Source organism: Pleurodeles waltl, chromosome 4_2 (assembly GCF_031143425.1).
Source record: "Pleurodeles waltl isolate 20211129_DDA chromosome 4_2, aPleWal1.hap1.20221129, whole genome shotgun sequence".
NCBI lineage: Eukaryota > Metazoa > Chordata > Amphibia > Caudata > Salamandridae > Pleurodeles > Pleurodeles waltl.
Genome location: NC_090443.1, coordinates 172,074,407 through 172,099,811, shown reverse-complemented (window position 1 = coordinate 172,099,811; position 25,405 = coordinate 172,074,407). Strand labels below are relative to the sequence as shown.

General features: G+C 41.8%; 1 protein-coding gene across 1 annotated transcript in view; it reads left to right on the top strand.

Moving 5' to 3' along the window:
- RAPGEF3 (Rap guanine nucleotide exchange factor 3) overlaps window positions 1–25,405 on the top strand; it is a 1,225,478-nt gene that overhangs the window by 779,559 nt on the left and 420,514 nt on the right. The window contains exons 15-16 of the mRNA XM_069231039.1: window positions 13,682–13,764; window positions 24,245–24,284. Coding sequence (XP_069087140.1) covers window positions 13,682–13,764; window positions 24,245–24,284 — 123 coding nt within the window. The remainder of the gene's footprint in view (window positions 1–13,681; window positions 13,765–24,244; window positions 24,285–25,405) is intronic.

Sequence of the window (25,405 nt, the reverse complement as noted above, 5' to 3'; positions counted from 1 at the left end):
TCTGCCCTTAACCCTTTTGTGCCTATAGCCTGGCCAAGGTCACATGATTGGGTGTAACTCACAGACTTTGTCAATTCCTCCCAAAGGAATTAGATGTGCCTGAGTGGACCATCTGCTGGGAGGATGGGGAGGTGGACCTGAGCACAGCCCCACTTACACCGGAATAGCCTGTGCTCTACCTTCACCCAAAGGGCCAAGCAACCCTGCACTGTCACTTCAGCCAGCGTGGAGCCAGGGCAGAAGAGGCAGCAAATTGCATGCACTTCACAGCTACTGTCTAGAAGCTTCTCCCTCCTTCTATGAGCACGGTATAAAAGAAGGCCCTCAGACACCCACTCTTCAGTACACCTCTGGACCCGTGGATACTCTGCCAGGAAGAAGGGCTGCCGTGCAGCTACAAGGAATGTCACTCGGCTGATATGCTGCTGTTAATGAACTGCTGCTCCGCTGTGCTAACCCGCTGCTTTCTTGCCTTGGGTAGAAGAACTGGACCTGCAACTTCCACTTGAATCCAGGACGTCAGAGGGACTCGAAGGGCTATTCTGCTAGTTCTCCTGGCCTGAGCCTAAGGGACATAAAAGCTCCCCCAACCAGCCCCTAAACCCAGTTGCAGCAAGTTCCTGAGCCCCAAGTAGTGGCTTTCAGGTCCTGGTCCCTTGATGTGGCTTACGGCTCTTGAAATCAAGCGTTTGAGCTCTTTGAGTCCACAAATGAGCCAGTTTGCACCGGAACCATGCCCCTTGCACTGAAATTCAGTGCAAGCCACCACTAGCCCATCTCTTTGCACAATAAGTATCAGTCACCCACAAAGGACCACCACAGCAAAGCTCCAGCTCGCTCAGCCATAATGCCAAGCTGCTCTTCAGGCCACACCGACCAATGCCTGTGACGCTCTACTTGATCCCTGTGACTCTTGACACAAGACGTAACAAGGTAAAACTTCAACTGAACTAATCTGGGACAAACTTTTGACTTTGACCCAGTCCAGCATGACCAGAGAGCATTGGTTGATGCTTTCTGCTTTTAGGTGTCATTTTATAGTATATCCTTTAAAAAGGCATAAGTCCAGTTCTACTGAATAGATTTTTGTCATTGTGGTCTTGTTAAAGTTTTTGCATTTTGCTCTATTGTTCTAACCTGGTGTTGGATATTTTTGTGTGGTGTTTTCACAGTTATCAGGAGGAGTTTTTGGCACCACTTTTTATTATAAAAGACTGAAAAGAAAAACATACAGCCCAAAATTAATTAAGATGTCCCCTACAGAACAAAAATTTGACCAGATGAGATCATAAAATGTTTACAGAGAAAAAAACATGGTGAACGCACTCAAGCTGGACATACATCCATTTTCTGTGGGCATAGACCTAGAAAATTCCTGAAAATTAAGTTCAGCTAAAGCAGTTGCATAACAAAGGTCACCACAGCCTCTGCGGTGAGCAGGGGCACCCCCCTCAGCACAGTACACCCTGCACGGGAGGCAAGGTACTTTGCAGAGGGCCCCCTCAAGTTTTAATAACCCAATGAGCTAAGTTGAGAGATTCAAGCAATGGCAAAAACAACCGAGTGGCCTCCAAAAATAGAATATGGAGTAGCAGGACCATACACCAAAACCAAAGCAGAAGGTTATTGGGTCATGTGAACCATGAGAACCCCTATCATAAATGAGGATTGTGCTACTAAACAATAAGAATGTGATATTTATTTATGTGCTTGGTCCCTGGTGATCTGACCTGCCTCATGTCTTGTTACACTCCTTAATGGTTCAATTGGTTCAGGTGATCAATGGCTTTGATCTATGGTGCCAGTTGTAAGTAAATTTCACTCAGATTTTGTTGTATCTGCCTGGCAGTATGAAAGCTCATTTGAATGTTATCACTTGCTTGGGTAGGACCTAGTACTGGATGTAATTACGACAGCAGCATTCGGGGGATTCCACATTCCAGGATACAAGAGGTTAAGGAGTCAGGCTTGTGTAACTTGCTCCTACCTGCTGACTATCTACGCAATAAAATACATGCATCCTACCCACTGCGCAGGTGAAACTCATGGCAGCAGCATTCGTGGGACTCCACATCCCAGGATACAACAAGGCTAAGGAGGCAGGCTTGTGTAACCCTCTCTCACCTGCTGACTATCTCCAGTATAGAGCCCATGCATCCTACCCACTGAGAGGGTGAAATATAGGTAGGAGCATTTGCAGGACTCCACATCCAAGGATACAAGGCTAAGAAGGAAGGATGTGTAACCCACTCTCACCTGCTGACTATCAGCACTATAAAGCACATGCACCCAACCTGCTGAGCGGGATGTGCGCAGGCCCCGTCTGGGCCAATGGTGGGCCTGTCGTATGCCTATCAGCGCCAGAAAGAACCTGGGCAGGGCCACCTCCCTTGGCCTAGCTTTTTGGGTTATGTTTGCACCATCTGCAGGTTTGGAAAAAAGAGTCATTGTTCAATTTCAGGGTACGTTTTGAATCTCTGCTTCACCTCCTGCTTATGTACTCTCTTTTACCCGTTTGCAGTGGGTTAGAACCCCTGAGCTTCATAATAACCAAGAGGCATGGAAGCATGACGTTTGTGGGACGCCTGAGGCACCGTAGTTTGAGTAACATTTCTCTTTGCCTACTCTTTCCTTGTTTGGACATATAACACCTGTAGAGTGGGGCATTCTTGTCACTCGCTATTTTGCAGAGGCATTTTGACTAAGACTGTTCCTCTTGACCCCATACTCGTTTAGTCCTACGCTAGGGTGGGACATCGTCCTCAAGCTTGCTAGGGCACTAAAAAAAGCAGCCTTTGGAGAGTTTGTGGGACTGATACTTGCCTCTTTTCACCTTTGTATGCCACCATAGTTAACGCTTCTATCTCCATTATTTCCCATCTGGTTTGACTCTGGGGTGGGCCATTAACCGGTAGTTGTTTTACTTACACCTCAGGAAGCCCAGGGAGCATGGGGTGTGGCTGGCTCTTTGTTTTCTTGCCGCATCTCAGCCCAATCTTCACCTGCACTCTTATTTTTTTAACTTTGAACTGGGGTGCACTTGGAGCTTATTCACTAGTGAGGACAGGCAGCACAACGATTGTGAAGCAGGTGGCCCCTTGACATGAGGGTACTGGCTTGTCTTAAATATTTGGGTGCACCTCCTTTGTAGCCCCCTTGTGGGGTGGGCTTTTTTGGTCCCCAAATTTGGCTGCTGTTGTAGAAAGGGTATTGGTAATAAATAAAGGTTGTTAATTCTGTGAAGCTTTGCAGGCAGTACATCCCCCTCAGGGTTCCTTTCTTGTGATGGGTAAGCTCAAAGCTACAGAAGCTTTGCCTGGAAGAGGAAGAAAACCTGTAAGCCTTAATCTACTGATCCTGTGGACAGCCCCCTGTCAACACTACACTTGAGGAACACTGATAGCTTAATTGAAGAAGTTGAAACACTCTTGGGGGGGCGGTAAAGTTAAAAATCAAGGGAAACCAGCTGGAAGAATTGCCTCCATAGTTTCCAGCAAGCTGAAGAGTAAACCTCCTAGTCCAATGCAACACCAGTAGGCCCAAATACCTCATTGTCTAGTGTGCCCCTGGTGAGTACCTCTGAAATTTTTGTTGACCCCAACCCTGATGAAAACTATAATGAGCATGTAATTGTCCTGTTGGAGCCTGCAATTGTATGCTAAAATAGGTATTCCGCCCATGTGGATACCCATCAGTGTAATGGCTCGGGTGAGAGAGGGTGGTAACGTGAGGGGATTGGGGAATTACCAGATGGTGACACTCAAAGGGACCAACCTATTGTGTAGTTCCTGGATTGGGGTCAAATGATGCTGTTGATATCGCTGGTATCTTTATGATGTTTGAGAGGCTGCAGAGTGAGGTTACTAGTTTGAGATTGCAGGTAGCAGTCCTGTCAGCTGAAGTTGGAAAGCTTAATTGCCTACTTCTGAGTCACTTGTTAATCACCTAGGCCAAACTAGTAGGATTGACTAGAAATGATTTCTCTGCCCTTGTAGAGAAATGTAGTAGATATGAAGGTAGTCACCAGGAGTGATAGTGACCATAATGCTATCCACTGCATACTGACTGATCTGATTAATCACCTCATGGATGTTCCACTTTCACTTTTCAAGGTTTTGACCCCCCTCAAACAATAGGCGTAGAGTTAAATGGGCCAAATATTGGCCAAGTTTGATCTTAGGACTGTACTGAAGAGTGTCCTCTTAGAGGCAATATTGAGTCAGGGTTGTCCTATGCTTCCACAGGACAAAAACCTTGCTGTGGGAACCATACATGGGAAACTTTTCGATATAGTAGGGCAATGCATCCTACAGACCCACTCTGGGTTTGCACCTTCTGTGACAATACACCATCTATGCACTGTCTGTGCAGTACCTAGACTGGAGGAGAGTGAAAAACAAGCTGCACCATCCCCTGGAGAGCAATAGTGCTGATTACACAAGTCAAAAAAAGGAAGGAATATAAACAGACCCAGGCAAAATCTTGGATTACACGGGACACTCAGAATTGGGAGGACATATATGATGCAGCAGAATCTAAGGATGCCAGAAAAGTCTGGCACCTGGTGGCTAATGGAGGTTAATGTGGCAAACACCATTTACCAAACTATATCCACCCGAGACTTGGTGCAAGTATTTTTCTGATCTGCTTGCCCTACCCCAGTGGATGGACACAGGCGCTTCTGTACCCACACTTTCTAGTCCTCAGATAGTTGCAGCCTATCTAATTATAGAGTTAAGCAAAGCCGCTGGACCTGACGGAGTGTCTGGGAATCATTTTTGTTCAGATCTAGTGAAGTGGGCTACATATCTAAATAAACTATCAAATGCAATTCTTGGGGGTGTGGACATCCCGACTAGCTGTAAAGCAGCAGTTTGTTCCTGTATTCATAAAAAGGCCCCAGGGATTTCCTATTAAAATACAGACAAATAAGCCTTACCAATGTTACGCAGAAGGTATTCTCCAGGCAGATTATAAACAAACCTGACCTTAGGATAGAAGAAAATGAACCCCTATCGAAGCTGCAAGCAGGTTGACCAGGTCTTCAGTTTTTTTTTACTATTTCTTGAAAGATAATGGTTCTTCAGAAGTCTCATTTATACCTAGTATTTGTGAACCTAAGTCCCACAAACCTTGGGAGGTAATAAAGCAAAATGAGGTCCCTCCTGACTTACTGAGTATTCTAATATCTTTGCCCAAGTGAGCTGGGGTCCTTTGTGTGAACTCACGTAACACATAAGGATACACAAAGGTATACGCCAGGGATTTGTACTGACTCTAACCTTATTCTCCCTGTACCTTAACGACGTGGTGGCCGAGCTTGAGGATTGCAGAAGCGATGCACTGAGGGTTGCAGGCCAAAATATACCACAGCTTTTGTTTAGAGACACCTGCTGATGTCTAAGACTCCAGTCGGCTTGCAGACTTTGGTGGATCCTTTTGCATCCTTCTGTGTAGAGCGCATTGGTGATAAATCACACAAAAAAGAAATTTATGACGATTAACCCCATAAATCCTTAAGAGGCTCAATCAGTATTGAGGGACGTAGCCTGGACAAAGTAACTGTGTTTGATTATTTAAGGACTAGGCTTTCCAGGAACATGACATGTTCCCCTCAAATTCAAAAAGCAGCTTGAATCTATGCCAACATGCGTCTGGAATTCTGAGGTTGTACCAGTCTGCAAAAGTAAAGCAACTTTTGCACCCTCTGAAGGTTTATAGTTCTAAGGCAGAAGGTAGTGCCTTATATGGAGCTGAGTTGTGGGGCTTCTCAAGACTAGCTGCACTGGGTGTAACTGAAAATATTTTTTTAAGATCTTTTTTGAGTCTCCCTAAAAGCACACTCATATTGCCTTTACGGTGGAACATGGGAATTAACCCATAATCCAGAAGGTCCAACTCTGAGCCGTCCTGTATTGGTGCAGGTTAAAATATACTCCTGCCCTAGCTGAGTTACATGAGGCCTTCAAGGAAATAGTGACAGTAGGGAAGAACTGCAAAGTAACAGAATGGGTATCTCACATCACATAATCTGCTACAACAAGGCCTTGAAGATCATTGTCTTGATAAGGGGCGCTTGTTGCATCTCCCCAAGGACTCACTTAAGGACACCTTTTAGGCCTATAGGTGTGCCCTTGAGGTGAGCAACAAGTATCAAGAATCCCTCACCTCACAATTCTTAGAGTTGAAACTCCATAGTGAGTTTGAATATGTCCTTGATTGCATCTCAACTTCAGCTGCCAGACTTATGTATGTTAAGTTTTGATATGGCACTCTTCCACTTCTTTCTTTCTGTTCAAAATAGAATTCTTGGGCAGGTGTGTGTACTTTTTGCCCAGTGTGTTCGCAAGATGAAGAAACCTTACAACACTTTTCTTTCGCCCGGGCTACTTGCGTCAAAGGAAGAGGTGGATCCTTCCAATTTGTAGGAAGCTTGAGGCCAGGCAAAGCTTAGTGGCACTCAAGCTGTTGTGTGTTGAGACCAAAGAATCAAGTGTATCTGCTGTTGCCAAAAATTTACAATGGAGCTGGAGTATCAGAGTTAAAGCAGTTATTCTCTTCTCTCCACCTGATTTATGCTAGCTCGCTAGCTGACACCATCCACTGACTTTCTATATTTGGGATTCTCTTTCAATCTGTCTTAAGCATTTTAAGTCTACCTGCATTGAGTTAAGTCTGTACCAAGAGCAATTACTGTATATGTTATGTTGTGTGAGTTTTAGTTCCAGTACATATGATTGTTCTGTACATGTTGGTCTGAAGTTTGCTTATAACAGCTTTTTGTGTTAGATCTAGAGAATTTGCTAATGATTTAATGTGATTACCGGGTGCATCATGATTATGTTCTGCTGCCATGGCTGTAATTGTCTAAAGTCTTCTGTCTATCAATTCATTGTGTTTTATGCCTGATTTTATGTATAAACTTGTGTGGAAATGTATATTATCTCAGTGTAATCTTTTTTCCCTTTTGACTTGACTGTATATTTTATCTGCTTTATCACCTGTGAGGTTTATGTTTTATGTACTTTTATGATCATTGTTACAGAATAAAGTATTTTTGACATATTTATGGAATACTTGGATATAAGACAAATAATTTAGACATTTTACAGAAATGGTAGAGAATTTGCTGGTAAGATGGAGTCCTTTTTTGCCCTCAACCCAGTTTGTGGCTCATCAATCTCCAGAGGTGCTAGCATGCACATATGAAGAGATGAAGAGTACTCCATCATTTGAGACACCAGTGTCGGGAGTGACAAAATATGCTAACCACAAACTGCTTAACAATTCAAAAGGTGGCTCTATACTATTACTAGTAAATAGCAACCTTCCTCCTACAAGTTTGTATAGTATTGTAAGAAAAATTTGCATTCTTAGTGATAGTTGTTTCATCTTGTATAATGTATTTGTATTGATTTAAGTGTATGGAACTTAATTTAAAACGTAACATGGTAATTTGGAATGTGCTTTTTGAAAACAGCAATAAGATTCAATGTAGTTCAGTTGCTGCCTGACTGGCATGCCTCTGGTATGCTTCCCAACATAGCTACCAACTAAATGTTAAACGTATTTCCCATATTTTGTGATAGCGTTCTATAAATCAAACGCTGGCTACCATAGTTGATGCCAAGGTGTTCTCCACTTTAGACCTTTCAAATGCTTACTACCAAATGAAATGTCACCTATCATCCAAACATCTAATTTATTTTGTTATACCTGAGTTACCATATAAATCCATAAGAATGCTATTCAGGGGTTGCATCATCTTCTGCAACATTTCAATGAGTAATGCAGAATTAATTTGGCAGGATAAAACATGTCATGTCTTAGGACAATATATTGTTATGGGAAAGAAATGGAATGGAACAGGTTAAGGTGTTGGGGGATGTTTTGGCTATTTTCAGAAAGGCTGAGTAATCATGAACATTGCCCAATGTGGCTTTATTGTGGAGGAATTTGCATGTATAGGTCATGCCTTTTTGAAAGAAGGGATTACATTCAAGTTGATTTAAGTGAGAGACCTCGAAGAAGCACTTTGAGGAATAAGGAACATTTTCACTTGTTCTTAGGCAGAGCTTAATACTACACAAAGTTTGTTGACCATTTTCCTGACAGGTCGAAGAAATTGAGACCATTGATAAAGAAGCACTCAAAGTTTAAATACACATAATATAGAGGGGAAGCATTTCTAGAGGCCAACAAGTATTTAATTGAGGCAGTATTCTTATAACTATATAATACTAAGTGCAAGACCATTATTCTTAAAGCTATATAATTGTAAGAGCAAGACCACCATAGTCACTGATTTGGTGCATATTGCTTAAGGGTGGAGTTGAAAAGGCTTTGGCATTTGTGCCACAAGCCATTAAGGAATCATAGGACTCACAAAACGTAATTATGAAGGCACCGTTAGCATGTTGGTGGGCTCTAAAGCATTTTAAGAAATTTGTGTGGTGTAAGACTTTTGAGCTGTGGTCTGATTAGCAACCCACTGGTAGACTTACTTTCTACAAATTTCAGTATGAAATCTGTGCCATGTTTTGCTAAATGGGTATACTGTATGCAGGAGATTTGATTTAATATGAAGTAAGTCCTTAGTTGTCATAGCATAAATGCTGATTGCTTATACCATTTGTAGAGGTAATCGGCAAAGATAGATGATAAGTTGGTCATGAAGATTGATTGATAGCCACTGTTCGTGATTGTTGTAAGGGAGCTATCTGTGAATATGAGTAGAGAATAAAGCTGCACAAGATGAAGAACTAAAGGGATTATAGACTGAATAAGGATAGGTTGGCTGAAGGACAAGGAAGTGTTTTTGGATCCATAAAAAATTGTATTGCGTGGTCCCTTGTGTAATGAGGAACAGGCTTATGGAATTTTTTAACTGAAGTCTCTGGTGGTATGTGCCCCAAAAACAAAAAATCTGTCTGCAAATGGAAATCTAAAGAGAGATTTGTCAGGAATTGAACGACAAGTCACACATGGTGAAAGAAATGTCCATTGTTCCCATTCTTTAACCTGAGGTAGCTTGGAAAATGGTTGGAGTAGATATACGTGGTCCATTCTTCATAAGGGGAATGTTAGAAATATTTGCCATCGTAATGATTGACCATTTCATTAAGTGGCTGAGATAAAGTTTGTTAAAAAGATTCAGTGAGAGACTGAGCAAAGTTATGGTGGATGTTATCATGAGGGAAGGCTACCTAGAAGAAGTGGTGAGGACAATACCATCAATTTACCTCATGTCTCATGCTGAATTTCTTTAAGTCATACTGAAGTAGAGATTTTTTTACATCTTTGTGTTATCCTTGAGAAAGTGGCCTAGTAGAGCGTTTAAATCAGATTTATAGGCATGTGGGCAGTTGTTTACATAGAGTGCTTTAGAAAGAAGAGATGGAATGAGAAGGGTTCTGGATCTATAAGACTACCCCCCCATTGAACCAAAGGTGAGTGCCCATTTATGTTGCTGTGCAGAGGAATTCTCTGTGCTAACATATCTACCCTGATCAGGAGCTATGTAGTATGAAGTTGATTAAGAACAGAGTGAGTGCCAGTGTTGTGGGGAGGAAAAGTGAATTTAGGTGATCATAAACAAAAATGGTGATCAAGGCTTACAACAACACTTTAGTGGTGGAGTATGCTGAGCTATGCAGTGTTCAGAAGTTAACCCAATGCCATCCTTTCAAGGTTGGACAAGAGTTAAAGGAGAATGTTGCTGGTGAATAAAGACTTGTAGTTGAGGGTGGCGAGAGAATATTGTGTGCCTCTAAAATATAAGCATTATATTCTTCTAAATGGAAGATAAACACATTAACCATGCAATGTTTACCAGATGATTAGTCACACATCATTTACTGGACAGTTATGGTGGCGGTGGTCCTACAATTGTACCTGTCTGGTGCATATTGTATTGTACATATATTTTATTTTTACATATATTTTGTTTGTTATGTGAGTGTATGGCCAATGGGGATGCACTATGTTTTGCATAATGTAACTATACTGCTTGAAGTGCATGAAATGTAGAGTAGAATGGTAATGATAGAATGGTAATGTAAAATGTATTTGAAAATGGCAAATTACTATGTGGTTTAGTTGACGCCTTGCTGAAATACTAATTGTTTGCTACCTAATTTGGTTATCAATTGCACATTAAACCTGTTTCTCAACTTGTTCTGTAGTAGCATTCCCAGTTGTTTCTCTGTTTATGGAAAAATACACTGGCAAATGCTCAGGCCAGCTTTTTAGTTATGAGTAAAACAATTAAAAAAGGCTTCTTCAGTTTAAAGGCAAAAGAAAAAAGATTGTACAGAATTCAGATCTGTGCATTCATACTGATTCATGGATAACGCAACTTTGCCTATTCAATAGCCTTATATGTTTATTAGGTTGATACAACACTGCAAAGAAAATCAAGTTTAGAATTATTTGTAAAATCGATAAAATGTATATTTCAACAGTGTTCAACTGATAACATTTCTAACTCTCATATTCCAAAAGGTGATGAGATTGCCACTCTGTTAAGATAACGTTATCCCATCAGTAAAATGGACTACTTTAGATCTTCTATATGTGTAAACATTTTAATTTTTTGTTTGATACTCAGCATACATACTTTTGTGTATTTGGTATATAGATGCATTTTCATCATGCAGTACACACTATCAATTAAATTAAATGCAATTGAGTACAGTACAAGAGTACAGACCCCACTCCACAAATAGGTCTAACCACAGTATATTTTCTTTTGGAATATTGAGGACTTTACTCCTTGACAGACACAAGAGGCAGAACAGATCTGCCCTAGACCAACCTACCCATTTATGGGTTCTAGTATAAGAATGCTAGAAATTGGAGTATGTAGTTTGCAGAGGTATGCACCCTGTCCAAGTAGGGACCACAATCCTAGTCAGGGCAAGTCAATAACATCACATAAATTAGCCTGTGTGCACCCTGTGGTAACTTGGCACAGAGCAGGCAGGCTTAACTTAGAAGGTAATACGTAAAGTACTTATTCAACACACACACACAATAACCTAAGGCGAGACACCACAGAAAAAGACTTCACATGGAGGTAGAAAAATAAAGCGTATTCATCTGGTTGATTTTAAGTTCAACACAATACAGATCCAATTCACAAATAGAAATGTATTGGCTTTGTAGACTCAAAAATAAAGCAAGGTTGATGACCAAATATAGAGACGAAAGGCGTGGTGCTGGGAACTCCTCGGCACGGGTGTGCGATGTCCTGATGGACTTGAGTTGTGTCATGGTTGCGCTCCTCTCAGGAAGCAGTATGTGGCTAGGCTGGGCACAGCTGCCAGGGTTGAGTGAGAGTAGTGAGCGGCAAAGGAAAGCAGGGCTCCTCTGGGCGGTTCACAGGTGCATGCTGCCAAGTTTGACAAACCCACTCTGGTTGACTGCAAGCAGCTAGTAGCAAAGGAAAGCAGTGCCACTCCAGGCAGTTCAGAGGTGCAAGTGGCAAAGGTTGACAAAGCTGCTCGGATTGACTGCAAGCAGCCAGTGGCAAAGGAAAGAAGAGCCACTCCGAATAGTTCACAGGTGCAAACAACAACAGTTGACGGAGCCTCTTGGGTTGAGTTTGAAAGTAGCGAGTGGCAAAGGAAAGCAGGTCCTCTCCGGGTAGTTCACAGATGCAAGCAGCAAGTTTGGCAAAAGCTGCTCAGGTTGAGTTTGAAACTAGAGAGCAGCAAAGGAACATTGGGCCACTTCAGGCAGTTCACAGATGTGAGCAGCGAAGTTTGGGAATCGTGTCTCGGGTTGAAATTGAAAGTAGTGAGGGGCAGAGGAAAGCATGGCTGCTACGGGCAGAGCACAGATGCAGGGGGCGAACTTTGGCGAAAGCCACTCTTGTTGAAGCTGAAAGTAGCAAGCGGCAAAAGAAAGCAGGGCCACTCCAGGCAGTTCACAGATGTGAGCTGTGAAGTTTGGCAAAAGCTGCTTGGGTTGAAATTGAAAGTAGCAAGCAGCAAAGAAAAGCAGAAGCCACTCTGAGTCACTCTGGGTTTCAAGGATGAGTCTTGGGCTACCGGCAGGAGATCAGCAGGGCGGCACAGCAAAGCAGGACAGCAGTTCTGGAGAGCGGTCAATCCTGGCAGAGTAGCAATCCTGACTCACAGCAGTCTTTACTCCTGCAGCCTTTTCTTAAGTCCAGACGTGTACTGATTTTAGGGGGTCAGGGACCCAGTACCTATACAAGAAAGTGTCTTTGATGTGGTGGTGGCTACAAAGAGTTCTTGTGAAGTTCACAGGTCCCTCTTTCAGGTCAGCCTTGGCTCCAGACTATCAGTGGGAGGTAATCAGCCCCTTTGTATGGACTCTAGTCCTTACCCTTTGAGGTGTGTGAGCCCTTCCCAACCTCCTCCTGAGGAAGACCCATCAATACGCATATGCATGCTGATGCAGCTGAGTACCCTGTTTGTGGGTGTCTGAAGGGAATGCACAAGTGTAGTTGTCACCTAGCTCAAGCCAGACATGTATTGGAGATAGGATGTGGGCACACAGGGCAGTGAGTGTAGAGAAATGCCCACTTCCTGCCACTTCTAAAATAGTAATAATAAATCCAACTTTACCAGTAAAGAGGATTTATTATTACCATTCCAATGGTACCAAACATGACGCAGCTACTCCTCTCAGATCAGTAATTATAGCTTCAAGTTATTATAAGGAATTCCCTATGCTGGCTATGATGGGGACAGGCCTCACAGTGATGAAAATTTACTTTGTGGAGTTTTCCATGACCAGGTCATGAGAACTTAAAAATATATGTCCTGCGTGTTGCTTACATGGAAGCCTGTTCTATGGCCTGCCCAGTACCTACTTTAGGGGTGACTTATATGCAAGAAAAGAGGAGTTATGGGCTTGGCAAGATGTTTTAAATACTTAGGGTGGCAGTCTGCACATACACAGCTCTGCGGTTGTAGGCCTGAGACATGTTTATAGGGCTACTTAAGTGGGTGGCACAATCAGTGCTGCAGGCCCACTAGTAGCATTTAATTTACAGGTCCTGGTTATATGGTGTACCAATTTACAAGGGACTTATAAGTAAATTAAATATGCCAATTGTGGTACACCAATGTTACCATGTTTTAGGGGAGAAGCTCATGCACTTTAACACTGTTAAGCAGTGGCAAAGTGCATAGAGTCCTAAGACAACAGAACAGGAGGTAAAGGCAAAATGTCTGGGGTAAGACCACCCAAAGGATGCTAAGTCTTACAAGGAAGCTTTCAATGTAATAGTCAGAAAAGAAGGTTTGTCTCGTTGGTGCTACTAGCCTACCTCCTCTATATTGAGTAGGGATGGATGTAAGGCACAAAGTTACAAATACCGGCTTAAGATGATTCAGGAAGCATTGTGATAGGCAAGTTAGGATTTTATAGTAACTCTGGTGAAAAAAACATAAACCTTTGTTTCTATTAATGGGCCAAGAGATCATCTAGTGCACCAGAGTGTGTTGAGCCCTCTGTTTAGGCTTTTTAATTAATAATGAATATCTTTTATAACAGTCTCTCATTAAATACCTCAGTAATAGTGATTACATTTTAACTCACCCTGTTGACGTTTTAATAATATGGTATATTTAGATTGAAATAGCTGAAGAATTCATCATGGTATTAAAACAAAAATAATTCCACTGTGTGCCCTTGATCCTTACAGAAACTCTCTGATTTTGTGAGTAAAGATCCTCGTCTGAGTAACGTTCTGAAGGATCAGCTGCAAGACAGAAGAAAGATTCGCACGTGAGTAACTATCTGCATGTAGAAATGCTTAATCTGCTTTATGGATACACTAAGTAGGCTTGAGCATCCCAACACATGATAGCTACCATCAAATCCTTTACAGTCTTTCTGTGGTTAATACTGGTGGGTCAGGAGTCTCTTTACTTTCCTTGTTTTATTATATAGTGACATAATTAAAGATTTGTTTAAAAACTCTAGAATAAAGATTTAAAGCTGGAATGCACACTGATGATTCCAGATAATTAACAGAAAATACCCACTGTGTATTGCTGTCACAGATATGTAAATAAAACACCAATTACAAACTAGTTATGACATTAGGAAAACAGTTGAAAATGCAACAGATAATAATTCTAGTTTCTACTAAACATCAAATTAGTTCAGAAATAATGCATTTCATTCTCATCAAAGCCCTAAATGTCCCAACCTATTAAAATGTTCACTCTGAAAGACGCTTCTGTGTCCAGTCATCACTGTCACTGATGTCTGAATTATGTAACTGAATGGAGTATAACCTTTCAATTCCAATGTCTTTCACATGATTAGTCATCAATGAGCCTATAATGTCAACAATGGGCTACTTATCGCGTATGCACGTTCCCAAAATGTTAAGGTGCAAACATTGGAATCATGAATTATTCTGTTTAAAAAAATACCCAATAAAAGATAGTATGTCAATTAAAATTCCAGAATCAATATTTGCTGTCACTTTAGTTTAGGGTTTTTTAACTTCAACTTTTGTAACTCAGTGGTAGTGTTAAACACATGTCCCACCACTGCCACCAATGAAAGAAAGTGGATTATTAATTGTGGTAGATGTTAGTTTAGCAAAAAAAATAGTGTCACTAAACTGTTAAGTTGAGGCAAAAATTGCAATAATTTAAATGTGATCTCAAGCTCTGGTAACTACGGCAGAGAGCAGACAGGCTTACGTTATGAAAAGATGTATATGATTTGGAAGTGGTATTTCTGTTAGTCAGCAGAAAGTCAACACATTAAAAATCCCACTCAAGTTTATAAAAATAGCAAAACAACGAATAAACAAAATGATACCAAAACAACTAAAATCCAATAGAGGGAGCAGATATACAGTATGAATTTTCCACACAGATTTAAAAAAAAAAAACAACAAGTAAAAGTAGAGCAACAGTAGGAGGTGCTGTTAGCATGTGACCAGCACCTAGTCATGGTTTTAGGCCAACCATGATGGAGTGCTGGTTGATTTTACCAAGCAGGTCCATCCCAGCCAACATTTTAACTTCTGACTAATTCCCGGAAATAGAAGTTGAAATCCCCCAACATGGGCAAGACTGAAGATTGTATCCGAGGAAGTCCTCACAAAGCTGTATAGCCATTGGACAAGATCCTGCTGAAGCCATTGGAATTGGTTGGTATGCACATCTCTCAGTGGAAAAAGTTAGAATTTCACTTCCTTAGAGGTCTGTCTGTCTACTGGATACCTTGTCACCTTAACCCAGTCAAGAAGTCTTCATTTGCCGTTAGTCTGTTTTGGAGCTCAGAGTACTCCAGTGGGGCAAGACTGCCATCTTTATCCAGGAAGGTTAAACCAAAGTGAATAGGCTTGCTGCAAAGGTCCACTGAATTGGGTTTTCAGGCAGTAAAAAAACTCAGAATGGGACCCATTTGAATTTCTTGTCCAGCAAGGTCTTTCCTTGGGAGGGTTGATTTGAGTCCATGTGTACAGTTTAGTAGTCAATGGATGAGGGTGACTCCTGGACAGTCCCTAATCCATGAGGAAAAGGTTCCTGGGCCAAACTACCCACTTTTACAGCAAATCATGTTTTCCTTCCTGCATACTATCCCAGAGTGCACTATTCTAAGGGAAGATGGCACAGGCCGTCTGCCCTTGGAGTAACCTTGCGTGCCAGTCAGATGTGTGCTCAGGGAAATGAGAAGTCACCTCTTCCAAATGTGTTCTGGGACCTCCAACTGGGCTTGTGCTCAACTGACTATCTTGGCTCTAAAAAATAGATACTTTACCCTATTCATGTCTTCCCCTACACTAAACTATGACTGAGAAGGCTTCACCCCTGTCCCATTCAAGTTAATGCTTGTAGAAGCTGCCCTGCCTGAATTGATTGATATTCATCACACTCCCTACACCCAGCCCATCCCAACACCAAGTTGAAGCCTTTGTCTCTGCTAATGGAACAGTTTTCACACCTCATTAAGGTCAAGTTTTGGAGAGCAGCTTTTGTTGGGATAATTGAAATTAGCCTTCAGAAGATATGGGCAGTAAAAAGCTAACCTCTTAAAGCTAATTTTTCTAAATATCAGAAAAAATCGAACTTTCTAATCTATTGGCTATGGGGTTACTTGCACCGCATGCTGCACTTTTTTGGTTTGCTTTATTTAGACATTATTTTTAACTGTGATAAGGAAATTAGATACTGCACCAAATGTAGTGAAAGCTATGCCTGAGGGTTGACGGTACTGCACGTTGCACTACCAGCCAAATGTTCTTGTTTTTATTGAGAAGATCATACTGTGTAGATACATTTTAACTGAATGTTTCATGTATATAATATGATGGCATTGTGCAGCTTTTAATTAATCACACAATAAACTCTTCTAATTTTCCAATCTGATGGTAATTTTATAAAATATAAAAAATAGTGGTTGAATCATTTTCCTAGCTCGTCCCAAATCAAGATAGAAGAATTAATATTTTAGTCCGTATTCTAGTTTTCCTCAAAGGACCGTGTTAGAAATTGGGTCTCTATTTGGCAGAGGTATGCACCCTATCCAAGTAGGACCACAATCCTAGTCAGGGTAGGTCGGATACACACCCTAAATTACCTTTTGCTCACTCTCTGGTAGCTTGGCACAGACCAGGCAGGCTTAACCTAGAAGGCAATCGGTAAAGTATTTGTGCAACGCTTAATTACAGTAACACAGTCAAAGACACCACAAGAAAGACTCAATGCCAGGTTAGAAAAATAGAGAATATTTATCTGATTAAAACAAGACTAAAAAAAGCAATAATCCAATAAGTAGATTCTGAGATATGCAATTTTAAAGACTTAAGTGAAAATAGTGCATACAAGCGCAAAGTGCCAACTGTGGTTATCTGGTCACGCGGGACCGGGACAAAGTCACAAGTTCAGACTGACTGCGATAGTGTTATGGCCAGCTACAGGGACCCACTTACCCGCTGAACATAGTACCTTAAAGCCTAATGCGCGGTCTGTGTGGTGTTGCTTTGGTCGCCCTACATCAGTTCAGAGAAGCACAGCAAACAGGAGGCCAACACAGCAATGCAGTTGCAGAGTGGCAGTCCATCCTGGCAGCACAGCAGTCCTTCATTCTGGCAGAGTGTCCTTGGTTCCAGAAGGATTCTGATTTGGTTGGGTTTGTGGTCTAGTATTTATACTTTAGTGCCCTGGTTCTGGAAGGTGGAGAAACTTAGGGGCCTTCCTTTGAAGTCCGCAAGTTCCCTGTCCTGCCCTCCCTGGCTCCAGACACTTTACAGAGGGTTATGCAGCCCTTTTTGTGGGGAGAGGCACAGCCCTATGCAGGTGTAAGTGAGGCAGTGCTAAAGTCTGCCTCCCTCCCCATCAAGCCAGTTATTGGGCCATTAGGGCCCATTAAGTCACACCTAACCTCCCATTATATGACTGTCAAGAGGGAATGTGTAAATCCCAGCTATCATCTACCCCAGACGTATATTCAGAGACAGACAGAGGCACAGAATGGTTAAAGTAAGAAAGTGGCAACTTTTCAGTAGTGGCATTTTCAGATTTACAATTTAAAACCCGATTGCACCATAAATTATGATTTTAAATTGAGAGTCCAGGGACACTAAACTCCATATTTCTATATTTTCCATTTGGAAATTATACTTAAAAGATATTTGAAGGTAATCCCAACGTTATCCTATGGGAGAGATAGGCCTTGCAAAAGTGAAAAACGAATTTAAGAGTTTTTCCCTACCTGGGCATGTTAAACTTTAAAGTACATGTCCAACTTTTTAAATATACTTCACCCTGCCCTTGGAGCTAACTAGGGCTTACCTTGGGGTGACTTACATGCAGGGCCGGCTTTAACATTGGTGGCACCGGGTACGGCAATCTTTTATGGCACCCCTCATCCCCCATGACTTCCTCCTCTATTTCCCTCACTACCACCTGGCAAAAGTGCCCCTTATCTCTCCATAGCCCCTATCTCACTTCACTTGTATTTCATTTGTTTTAACATACTAGTAAAGACTGGTTCTACTAATCCACTCAGCTATCCACCTAAAACATAGTTCTGTTCTTTCCAGTAGGAAAATTAACCCTCTGCGCTACTTTATATCGAGTCAAAACTGTCACTAGACAAAACTCCGATTTGTCTCTCTTGCAAGAACATTAACCGCAGGAGTTATCTTGGCATTTTAATTGCTTCCTGAAGGCTGGACATACAAGGAACTTTTCAGCAGGTCCTTTTAAATCGTCAAATTTTGTATGTTTTGCTAAACATAGCATCCCCCTGAGGTCAGCAGCCCCCCAATCCAGGTGGGCACCCGGTGCAGCCGCACCGGTCGCACCACCCAAAGCTCAGTCCTGCTTACATGTAATAAAAAGGAAGGTTGGAGCCTGGCAAGTGCATACTCCTGCCAGGTTGAAATGGCAGTTTAAAACTGCACACATAGAACCTGCATTGGCAAGCCTGAGACATGTTTGAAAGGCTACTGTAATGGATGGCACAATCAGTGCTGCAGGCCCACTAGTAGCATTTAATTTACAGGACCTGCCACATATGGTGCACTTTACTAGGCGACTTACAAGTAAATTAAATATGCCAAACAGGTGTAACCCAATTATACCATGTTTAGAGGAGGGAGCACATGCACTTTAGCACTGTTTAGCAGTGGTAAAGTGCCCAGAGTCCTAAAACCAACTAAAACAAATTCAGCAAAAAGTGGAGAAAAAGGCAAAAAGTCTTGGGATGACCCTGCAGTAAGGCCATTTTCAGAAAAAAGCCAGAGACTTCCACAATCAAAATAACCTTTGGGAAGTGTCACTGTAGGGACATGGCGCTAGCCAATTTCTACCTGTCCTATTTTTAATTATCATGCACCCTACTTTGTGGGGTACATCCCTACATTCGGGTGAATTGTTAGTATTTAAAGGAAAGTTTTTGTTTCTCCTGTCCAAAGGGTTATTTTAACAGGTTAGGCTAAAGGTTTAAGCTAGTAGTCAGGATACAAAGGTAGTCCTGAAGCCATGTTGTACTTTGTCACACTAGTTGATGGCAAAATAAGTGCTTCTGCAGTCCTCAGGTGATATTTAACTTTACATGCATTGGGTGTATTTCTGCACCATATACTATGGTCTTATAGGAAAGTTAAAATATTCCAGTTAGGAGTTTGCCATTTTTATCAGATTTTAGGGGTCAGAGAGCATACACTGGGCCTGGTTAGCAGTGGCCCAGTGCACAGAATTACAAAATAGTAGCATTGTCCCAAAAATTGAGGTGAGCATGCCAAAAAAGGCACTTTCTCACTCTGTACGATGCATTGAGAGACAGACATAGATATGGACTCTCCACAGGCTTGTAACACTATTCTTCAAATACTCTGGTTAAGCCTTTGATCACCTAAAGAAAGAAGGCACCATTTATCTTTCAACAATACAAATGTTTTTGCCGATTAAAATTCTAGAAATGGTATTTGCTATACCAATTGGTTACAATTAAATAAGGACTAGTGAGAAATAATAGCAAGTGATACATTATTTAAATGGTGACCAGCCAGGGATGATTTATATTGTTATTCCAGTCAGTACTTGCCATAATCACCTACATGTAAGTGAACAAATGTATTTGCAGTTAATCAGTATTTAATGTTGGCACACAACTTGCCTCTTATTGTCTTTCAAGGCTAACAGTTATTTATAAAGCAAAGTGGTGTCATTATCACTTTTTGAAATTTAACATGATCATTATTGTTGTTATTATTATTTTGGATTTTCTAAACTGTTTCCAAGCACCTTGGGGTACTTTAGAGTGCTGTGGAGTTTGGATATATAAGGAAATTCTTAGTTGCAGCATAGGACATTTTCAAGAACCTCCTGGTAGAGAACAAGTAGATCATTCAGTGAGAATGGCGAGTTTCAGTATATATCCCCCATTCAACAGGTTCCCAAATAAGAATAAAGCCTTGAAACAGACCAAGAATCGCAAATGATGAGTGGAGAATCCAGGAACAATCTTAGGCTTTTGATCAAGCAGGACTTCTGGTCATCACTTAAGAGGATGGGTGCCAAGATAATTACATTAACTATTTCCAGGGCGACTCATGGGTCTTTAAGAATTTTCTGATTTTCAAGTTCTAAATACCCATTCTTACTTGCAGAAGTAAAAAATTCCACAGGGAGGTGCCCTAAACATGAAAAGATTGCCGTCAAATGTATTGTTTGTAGTCGGAGGGTGGGAAGGTAATCTATACGTACTGGTTGGTTGACCTGAGGCTTCTTTTAGGACAAAGGTTTGTGAGAAATTTTAAAGAACAACCATGAAGAGTGGTGTGTACAAGGTTGCTAATCATGCTTCTACTCTTTTGATTAAGGGATAACCATAGTCCCAGTTTAATGCATTTCTTTCTTTTCCCATCAAAGCAATGTCTGATGTACAATAGTGAGTCTTTAATTTGATTTTCCATTTAGTGTATACCTTTCCAAGAGAACGTGATATTATCCTTTCCATCACTGGTTTAGCGGTCAAAGCATCTTTGTTTGTTTTTTTAACTACACTTTCATTGACAGTTTTACCACTCCAATACAGTATTTAAGCTCCATAGAAAATATTAAGTATCAACAAATGCAATTGGAATTAAGTAATAAAGTAGGTGGAAAAAGAAACTGAAACAAATGTGCAGGTTTGACTTTACTTTCAAACCGTAGGCAATTAGAGTTTGTGTATTAAATACCAAGTTGTAGGTAAGTGGTGTATATGAGGGCCTAAGTTGAGGTATATCTAAAAATCTGTGCCCTTTTTTGAACGGTAACAGTAGCATGCCACTCATCAATTACCCTGATTTCTGCAGTCGTAGTCGGTAGCCACTCGTTAATGGGCTCAGATCGGGGAGTGTTGGCTAGGCCAGGCCTTCTAAAGAGTCCTCAGAGAATCGAAAATCTTGTGCAGTCTCCATTTTCTTATTAGGTCACACACACGTTTTCCACCTTCCTCTCTGCCACCTGGCCATTGACATACGTTTTAAAAGGTCTCCATATTTTCTTGAAACAATGCCTCATGTCCATCACTATGGTCGATCACCTTTTCATAGTGTATATGTGCTGTATTTGTGAACTCCTCAGGGGCATGTCAGTCTCCGTGCTAATATCAGGTGCGATGTAAGTGTGCCTTGGCGAGTGTGTAATGGGTATATTTTGTCCTCCTCAGCGTAGTTTAATAGTATAGATGTTGGGTCCTGCAGCAGGGCTACACCTGCAATTTCCTTTATCAAAGTTAGCATTTTGGCCCAATAGGGCTTTACTCGTGGTCTTGCACGCTAGATATGAAATAATGTGCCCCTCATCTGACATGCCCTTCAGTGCAAGTCCAAGCTCCCGAACGTTGATGTTAACCGACCTGGAGAAAAACATCATCGAGTTAAGAATATATATGCTTTTTCTATGCATTGAATGCAGATTGATATTTTCTAAGCCCTCTGCCAGATGGTCTCCGGATCATCTTCTGATAAGGTGTGTAGTGGACTAGCTCTTCCTCCCACCTCTTCATGCAATTATGACGGATAGGTGTGAGGCCCAGAACTAGTATTGTGGATATGGGAGTTATATTCCTTTTTGTGGGTAGACTAAGGAGAGAATGACTTCTAAGTGAGTTAGGGCCAGATGTAGGAAGCCTTTTGCGCCTCGCAAACTGCGAAAAACGCAGCTTGCGATGCGCAAAAGGCCAAACGCGATGCACAACCGCAAATTGCGAGTCAGTACAGACTCGCAATTTGAGGCTGCGAATCGCAAATAGGAAGGGGTGTTCCCTTCCTATTTGCGACCGCATCGCCATGCTGAGATGGTTTGTGACCGCAAATGCGGTCGCAAACCAACTCGCAGTTACCATCCACTTGAAGTGGATGGTTACCCATTCGCAAAAGGGAAGGGGTCCCCAGGGGACCCCTTTCCCTTTGTGAATGCCAACAAAAATATTTTTTCAGAGCAGGCAGTGGTCCTATGGACCCCTGCCTACTCTGAAAAAACCGAAACCAAATGGTTTCGGAAGTTTTTCTTTTTGCAACTCGTTTTCCTTTAAGGAAAACGGGCTGCAAAAAGAAAAAGAAAAAAACTGCTTTATTTAAAAGCAGTCACAGACATGGTGGTCTGCTGTCTCCAGCAGGCCACCATCCCTGTGAGTGCATTGACTCGCTATGGGGTCGCAAACTGCGACCCACCTCATTAATATTCATGAGGTGGGTCTGTGCGACCCCATAGCGAGTCGCAGAAGGTGTCTGAGACACCTTTCTGCATTTCGTATTGAGAGTTGCAATTTGCGAGTCGCTATGACTCGCAAATTGCAAGTCGCAATTTAATACCTTCCTACATCTGGCCCTTAGTTCCCCCAGAGTCTGTGCCCACCCAGTGTAGTGCCAGGTACCTCTATGGTGAATAGAGTTCCTTGTACTCAATTCTAGGTCTTAGTTATATTCCATTGAAAATATCCCCCAACCTCTGAGGACCAAGACCAGTCCAATAAAAAAAGGACAGATCTTTCCATACTGGTGGGAAGAGTTGAGGGTGATGGTAAGGTGGTTGTTTCTGTCCTCCTAGCCAGCCTGTTTCAATAAGTAAAGACAGTGCCTAATGTAGATGAGAGAGTTGATCTTGCCCCCCTTACAAACTGAAGTAGATGAGATTGAATTTCTTTGAGTATGTTTTTGGGAAATCTTAGTGGAAGACTTTGGACCACGTATAGCGGGCATGGTAGGACATTCATTTTAACGGTGTTTATTCAAAGATATGTACGGATGGGGTCGACTACAGCTATTGTGGTTCAGCTGCACTGAGTGTCCAACTGAGTCGACATTGCTCATTTGGAGACTGGGGCAGCCTTTAGAGATAATAGCACCAAAGTATTGCAAAAGGCCTTCCATGTATTGAAGATCTTCCTGGGATATTGGGTGCAAGCCATTCCCATTCCCAGTGATTTAGAGTAATTGATCTTGCATCCTGACACTGTGGAAAAAAGCTCTATCTCTGGGAACAGGGCAGGCACTGAAACTGCTGATTTCATTAGAAAACATAAAATATCGTCTCCAAAGAAGAGGGCCTTATATGCCCTAATTTCATTGTGAAAGCCTTTATGCCTCTGTGCAATATCTTGAGTCCTGGTCTCGTAGTTGCTTCCGTGGATGCTCTGCAGTTACTCATCCCTCCACACCAGCTGTAGTAAGGAAAACCACTATTAGCCACCTCTCTGAATGTAGGTGTTAGATGGTCAGCCTCTCCTTGCTTGTTTCAGGGCCCTCAGGTTGCAGCCCGGCAATGGACCCAGGCCTGAGTTTAGCAGGGACATGTCATGCCCCCTCTTGGTTATTATAATGCATAAATTTGTTTGTTGTGAAATCTGCTTCAAAGAACTTCCTTTTTAGAATTAGTAGATACCAGGGCCCATATTACCTTAAGGACACACTTTCCCTGTTTGTGCCACACCGCACCTTAAAACAGGTGTGCCAGGCGCAAACAGGGAAAGTGCACCATGGTGAATGCGCTGTTCCTAGGCAGATATAAACCGTGCTGCCCAGGGGGCAGCAAATTTAACTGAAATATGGAACGGCTGTTTCCAAGCTGCTCAGTGTTTCACTAGGCAGGGGGCAACCCACCTGCACTTTAAAGAAGGGAGAGAGATCCCCTTGCGGCTGGGTGCAGTGAGTGACTGCACCCGTCTGTAAAGGGATGTCTCTTTCGTCTATAGGACCTTTTTAACCCCTCCAGAGAGCCGCTCTGAAAGGTCACCACCTTTTTGTGGCACACTTTTAGTGCACCTTCTAAAGGCATGTTTGCCTCTGCGCCAGCATCAATAACACGAGTGTGGGCACAGAGGCAAAGTGATTCCCTGATTTACTTGTGGCCACACCCTCATGTAAATGAGGAAACAAACTCTAATGATAGCGCTGGCACTAGATGTGCACCAGCACCATCAGGAATAAAGAAGGGGGCTCACAAGTGTCTGCTGCCCCTTCTGTAATATCAAAGTGACCCGGGAGCGCACAAAGCTGGCGCACATGCTTGTTGTTCCACGAGGCACACTCTAATACGGCCCTAGGAAGTAAAATCATCCTATTACAACTACAGTGTTTCTCCAAGGCAACTACAACACCAGTGGTTTACTCACAAGTCCATCAGTCACTTTGCTTGTATTTATTGTAGCCAAATGCGAATATTTATTTTGCATAAATAAATTGTTTTAAAAAAACGACTTTTCGAATTTCTTTTTAACATGTCTTTTCGTTTTTATACTGTAGAATGGAAAATGGCAACACGAACGTGACTCCCCATATAAAGGTACGGTGTGATTAATTTGTCTTATTTCATAGTAAAACAAATATAGTGCCTGTGGGAAGCAAGTAGTAATACTTTGCAACCCGGTTTGTAGTTGCAAATCAATGACAGGTAAGTGGTACTGATTGGCAAAGTGAAAGGCGTCAATGATGGACAGCTTCCACTCTGTGAACCACCCTGTATGGCTCCAGGGGCCCACAGCAGGTTCCCCCAATGCCACTTATAGCATTTATTTGATTCCATTTTTTTACTCCACTTCTTGTTCCTTTAATCAACAGCGATTGGATTAAGGAAAACACGTAGACATTCTGCAAGTTGTTAATGCTGAATTATTAATGAGTTTTAATAATGAATATTCATTTGTTTTGAGTGTTGGATTTGCGTGGAAAATGTGTTAACTTAGTGAAAAATAATGCACACATTTGCCGCCAGTGTTCGCAAAGGGTACTTGTTAATGGCTTATTAATATGAAATGTTGAGCTTTTGTTTGATTAATGTAGTAATATGTCATATTAAGGGTTATGCATTATGTAGTAGCTGTATTAATTGTAGGCCATAACTTAGCGAGGTCTTGGCTGAATTGCACGGCCTCATGTCAAGCTGTGTTTCTTGGACGTTTATTAAAATGGATGCTTAGAGAATTAAATTGTGATTTTCCACTGTACTGTCCATGTGCTCGTAGCTAAAAGTCTTTCTCATGAGAAACTGCTTGCTAGGAGTTGATGCACTTGCTAGTGCAACAATGTTTAATGTAATGTGTTTAAGACCGACTTTCCCAGGAGAAGACAATGAACCTACTGTCTGAAGTATAAGCTGCAACAATATTGATACCTGACGAGCTGAATAACGGGAGCGGGACAAGAGGAGCCAATCATTGACATGTGAACCATGTACTAGTAGAAATGTAACTTTGAAGTTTTTGTTTCATTGGACAAAGTGTGAATATGCGATCCCCTGACCAATTAGGATGTGGGAAGTAGTTTTAGGAAATTTAACTTAGCCAGACTGTGCTGAGAAGAAGACAACATTTGCCCATTTTTTATCTTGCCATAAGGCCATTATTTTCTTGACTGTCTTGAGAAGAGACATGCTTAACTTTATTGCTTAAGAGACTTTGCCTTTTC